Source organism: Halyomorpha halys, unplaced genomic scaffold, assembly GCF_000696795.3.
Source record: "Halyomorpha halys isolate HHAL.00 unplaced genomic scaffold, Hhal_1.1 Scaffold30.1, whole genome shotgun sequence".
NCBI classification, from domain to species: domain Eukaryota; kingdom Metazoa; phylum Arthropoda; class Insecta; order Hemiptera; family Pentatomidae; genus Halyomorpha; species Halyomorpha halys.
The window spans coordinates 895,376-901,146 of record NW_027110126.1 but is presented as its reverse complement, the minus strand read 5'-3'; the positions used below and the strand labels follow the sequence as shown (position 1 = coordinate 901,146).

The 5,771-nt window shown below is 31.3% G+C and overlaps 1 protein-coding gene across 12 annotated transcripts in view; it reads right to left on the bottom strand.

Moving 5' to 3' along the window:
- LOC106684681 (uncharacterized) overlaps window positions 1–5,771 on the bottom strand; it is a 188,480-nt gene that overhangs the window by 17,281 nt on the left and 165,428 nt on the right. For all 12 annotated transcript variants that reach the window (XM_067048196.1, XM_014426930.3, XM_014426937.3 and 9 more), the window contains 4 exons: window positions 5,347–5,528; window positions 3,743–4,037; window positions 3,404–3,498; window positions 854–3,121 (listed from right to left, as the gene is read on the bottom strand). In XM_067048196.1, the coding sequence (XP_066904297.1) occupies window positions 854–3,121; window positions 3,404–3,498; window positions 3,743–4,037; window positions 5,347–5,528 (2,840 nt within the window). The remainder of the gene's footprint in view (window positions 1–853; window positions 3,122–3,403; window positions 3,499–3,742; window positions 4,038–5,346; window positions 5,529–5,771) is intronic.

The window sequence follows — 5,771 nt, the reverse complement described above, 5'->3', positions numbered from 1 at the left end:
TATATATGTATATGTATGTATCTATAATAAAGATTTTCAATTTTGTTGCATGAATTGTTTGAATTTACCTAAGTGACAGTAATGTAGCACTTTCCGGTCTGATATGATAGTTGTCAATATCAGGACAGTGAAGCAACCATCACCTAGGGCCTGTATAATTAAGCTAAATTTCTACATTTCAATTTTTTTCTTTCAATCTCCAACTAAATACTATATTTTATTATAGTTAAATTTAAAGTTTTTAGAAGTCATTAATTATTATTATTTAAAAAATAAAAAAAAGATGGGAAAACATATTAAAATTTATATCAATAGTTCTTTTCACTACCTGTATACTAATAATTTTTTCTTTTTAATTTTTGGGTATAACATTTACATACACTAGTAATGGATTTCTAATTTGCATATATAAACCCCAAGAAATTATTTAACTTATTGATCAATTGAATATAAAACAGAGTTAACAATAATTTACAATTTACTGGCTGCCATAATTGTACAGAGAATGTTTTGGTAGGACCTCATATCAATCAAATTTATGTCCTTCATATCTTGAGGAATATATCACAGATTGGACTGGGACAAGGACTAATATTTTTTATCCTGTAATATCTCTATACCAGGAGAATAAAAAAAAAAAAAATACAGTACTAAACACGGTTCAGGACAATGCAAGGTGAAAAGAAAGTGCTAGTAGAGTTCTTTTCAGCACTCCAAAATCAAGCTAGAAAAGTGACCCCCAAGGATGACTCATTATTGCCATATATGCTTAAAGTGTTAATGGACAATTTAAAAATTATTATAAATGGAACATATTTTAATTAGTAGAGTAAATATGATAAAAAATAATTACTTTATTAACCGAGTCTATGATAGTGCCCAGGCCAGGATCTGGGACCTGAGATTCCCAGAGAGTTGGTGACTCCCATGTGGCAACAGCATTTGAAGCTGATGATGATGGTTGACTGAAGGAAGGGGCTGCTGAAGCAGATGATTGTGTTACTGCGCCAGTCGCAGCTACCGGTTGCTCTGTCACGTTGGTGCTGTTACTCTCATTCACAGTCTCTGTTCTCTCGGAATTCATTTCGGGGTTTTCTCCTTCTACTACAACTTCCTCTTTGATTTTTGGTGTCTCAAGCTCGGACACTTCCCACTTGAAACCAGCAATATTTAAAACTTCACCTCCACTAGACACTTCTGGCAGAGATTTACTTGGTCGACGCTTTTTTAATTTAACAATTTTCTTGATAACTTTCTTCTTCTTGATAACCTTTTTTGGCCTTTTCAACTCCAATTCTGAAATTTCCTTGTCTTTCTTCAATTGTTTTTTGTTCTTTTTAACCTTAAGCGTTTTCTCATAACTATCAGTTTTGTCTATTATTACAACTTTTTCAGTCTTTTTTTCTATTTCTAATTGGCATGATGAAAGATCAGTCTTGGTCGCAGTAGCTTTCTTCTTGGATTTTAATGATTTTTTGGAAGTTTTCTTTTTCTTCACTGTTTTTTCAACTGCTTCAGCAGGTAAATCTTCTTCAAAATCTTCAACACATTCTTCATTATAAAGCTCAGAATTAGACTTTTCTATTTCCATAGTTGAATTTTCTTCAGAATCGACTGTAGTTACATCTAGGGGTTCATTCTTTATTTCATCAACGGATTGAGCAGAAGAATCTGGTACATCATTAAAATTCATAATATTAGCACTCGTACTGGTGACCTCATTTTCTTCAGTAATTTTCTTACTGATCCCAGACAAGGTATCCGAGTCAGTGATTAAATTCTTGTTATCATCTGTAATATTCCTATCATCGATATCTTCAGAAATAGGAACAACAGGTTCTGTCGCGCTATTACTTACATCAATTTCAATACTACTATCGACTTGTTGTGTCTCTTCTTCTTCTTTATTATTTTCATCAATAGAGTGACTGATGATGTTTTCTTCTAATCGTTCATTTGGCCGAATCATTTCTCCTTTTAAATTTTTTGAACCTTTACTAGGGGATGAGATCAAATCAATTTCTGTTATTTCTTCAACAAAAGTATAAACATCTATAGCATCAGATAAACTGTCATTCTTTGTTTCAACAGTTTCTTCTTTCAATTTTTTAGAAGCAGTTTCTGGTAAATGGCTTTCATCATCGTTATTCTCATTTTCGATTAATTTTCTCTTGATAACTGGTTCAGGATGGATTTCAGCTTGTACAACAATTATTGTTGAATCTGCTTTGATAGATTCATCATTTTTTGACTTTCGAGGCTTACGTTTGGGCTTTTCGGGTTTTTTGGTAACCAAATCTTCTTCATGACAAGGAAGAATTTCATCGAATTGAAGTAGTGAATTATCTCTTGAAATTCTGTTGCTCCTACGTGACCCTATAGAGCTAAACTTTCTTGTTACAGAACCTTTGGGACGCCCTCGTCGTTTGTTATTGTTTTCACTTTCAATAATTAAAGAACTTTCATTATCTTTGCTATTTATGCGTTTACTTTTTTTATTTGCATTTCCTTTTATTTGACTTCTTGTTAACACAGGTTTTTCTTGTCCACCTTTCTTTGTTTTAGGCTCATTACTAGCAGTATTACTACTGGAACTGCCTTTCCTTTTACGACTTATTTCTAATTTTTGTGTTTCTTGTGAAACTGATGCTACTGTTTCGTACTTGATTACTCCATCAACAAAACTTATTCCACAGATCAAGTCTTCTTTATCCTTCTTTGTATCATCTTTTCTTTCAACAGGAGAAAGAACAGGGATTTCCGTCGATTCCACAGGCGATAAATCCTTCTCTATTTCTAGTTTAGGCATTTCTTTCTCATCAGTTTGAGAACTAACAGAAGACTCTTTACTTTCATTAGGAACTTTGTTGCAAACTAATTCACTAGGGGGCGGTCTGATACACCTCACCGGCATCATCCTTAAACTGCTTAGCACATCTCCACCCTCTGCTGAAGTATCAATATAATCCTGTTCTTTCTTAATCACTGTTGGTTTTTGAAGCATAACTTGAACTTCATTTTGCATTCGCTCTTCCTTAGTAGGTGTAGGAGGTTCACTTTGACTTCTATTACCATTACTTGTCTTTTTCTTTCCTCTGTTTTTCTCATTCCCGTTTTTATTCTGAAATAAAAATGTAAAATCAATAACTGATAAACCATGGAGTTCACTAATAACTACTTCAAAAACAGAATATGAAATAACTAACAAACGTTTTACTTTTTGTTCTATCAATGTTTTAAAGTTTTATCAATGTTCTAATGTTTCAAGGAAACACATTTATGCTTAAAGGATGGCAAAAAAATAAATAATTCATTTGAGAAACAATGCCATCAGTAAATTTCAACAATTGTTAAAAAACAATAAAGAAATAAAGAAAAGAATAAAATAATTATAAAAACTAACTTTATTTTTGAATTTTTCATCTTCATAACCAGAAAATACTTTTCTGGAAACTCTTTTGGGAGGTAGATTGGCAATCATTCTCTGAATTGTATCAGCTGAAACATAATATACAGATCATTGAAGATTTCAAAAGAATTAATCAAAAAATATTAACTAAGAGGTAACAACATTTATTTAAATTAGATAAAATTATAACATTTAAAATATAATAACAGATTACAGTTGAGGAAAAAACTCTTTCACTTGATAATATGATAAAACTTTTAATTGATAATAGTGATCTGATTTGATCTTTCATAAACAAATAAAATTCTGCAAATCAAAATGTTTTATACTTACTGTCACCAGGTTTGGTTCTTGGTTTGGAAGGTGGTTTCTGAGGTGTTGATGGTATATTTCTCTTTAATCCCCTCCTTGGACGTCGCCTTGTTCTCCTCCTTCTCCGCCGAGAGGATGAAGGGCCAATCGGTTCCAGGACAACACCCGCACATTCCAGAATATGTGAGTGAAGTTCAGTATGATTGTTGAAACCACTTCTCAGACACTTGGTACAACTCACTGACGGCAGGTCTGGTGGGGAAGGGGGACAGGGTCCATTATATGGGGTAGGAACATCAGACAGCCTTTTATAAATCTGAAAATTTAAAAATATTAAAAACAATTATATTTAATAAATATTATACAGAAACAAAACATTGATAACAAAATCTTGATTGGCATAAGATAACTAAATTAAAATTATCATTATGAAGATTAGAATTTCAATCGAATAATAAGCAAATATCGTGACAGACATTTACACATAAATAACAAAAAAGAAATTAAGTGAAATATATATGATATCCAATGGAATACCCTTATAAGTTACAGTCTTAATTTTGCCAAACTTGAACAGGAAGACTGCTAAAGGTTATAAGATATTTATATTAACTCTTTGTACATGTTCTCTTGTCTCATTGGATTAACTATAGACAATTAAGCATTAATTATTTTCCTAATTTGATGTTTATTAATCAATATTATAAACTATCTTTAATTTTGTTTCAATTTTCATTAATTTTATTAATCTTTTGTTTTTGTTATATAAAATTTTCTTATTAGCTATTTAACATCCTATTCTTGTTGTTATTTTATTGTTGCCATAACTTATTATAAAATTCTTTAATAATTATTTTAATCATAAAAAAATTATATTATGGAAGGAAACTTAAAAATAATTTCTAAGGAAATTTTGCTACTTCAAGTCCAAAACTTAACATTTACATTCCAACTGGGCACTGTTTCATAATAAAGCACAAACTAATACCATTAGTCTTTAAGTTTGTATAACTATTTCACTAACTTTTATTTTTAACTTGATCATAAAATGAAAAGTGCTAGTAGATGTAATTGGTATATTTGAATTTATGGACTAAGACCGGCGTTCATTATGAAGCAGGGTCCTGGAAGCACTATGTGAAAACTAAAATGATTAATGTAGACCTAATAGTCAAAGTTAATTATAAAACTAAATTTTTTTGTTTGACTTTTGATCAATGGTACAAACTAAAACAGGTTGGAAAGCTTCTTTAAAGTAACAAACTTGTTACAAACATTTTGAAAATCATTATATTCAGTAGTAACCCCTAAATGAAAAGACATTCATGTTTTACCGTATCAAATTCTCTTCATCAAAACCCTATCAATAATATAATGTAAGTTTACTCTGTAATAAGCAACTAAAATATTTTGTTATCAAGCACTAAAATAAATATACTAATGTGACTTTTAAGAAATGCATAGAAAGAATAATGATTCATTCAATGGTCTACCAAAACAGGAAAAGATTTGTACACTGATGTATTTTACATCCATTGGATGCTTTCTAAGCAGAGATGGAGGAGTGTAACATTACGATTATAAAAACTAAAACTAAACAAAAAGAAGAGAGAGTGATTACTCACTGTCTTTGATAAAGAGGCCTGGTCACCAATGAGCTCATGCTGAGGACAGTGCACCCGTGGGTGAGACAAAAACTTATGATCTTCCATTGTCCAGAGGCAAGGGGACTCCCAACGGCAGGCAGAGCAAACGTACATCCGCTCCCGTACCCATTCCCCGCTCAGGGGCGGCTCCTCTCCATCATCTGTCATCACACCATATAATATATTATCACTGAATATTTAATATTGTCAGATTATAGTAAAAAAAAAAAAAAATTGGTAATAAGTAAGATAATCAAAATGCTGTAATTGAATCATGAGCTGGAATAGCAAATGTTACTGTTAAGTTATGTTGTGCATACTACAACAAATGTTACTGTTAAGTTATGTTGTGCATACTACAACAAATGTTACTGTTAAGTTATGTTGTGCATACTACAACAAAT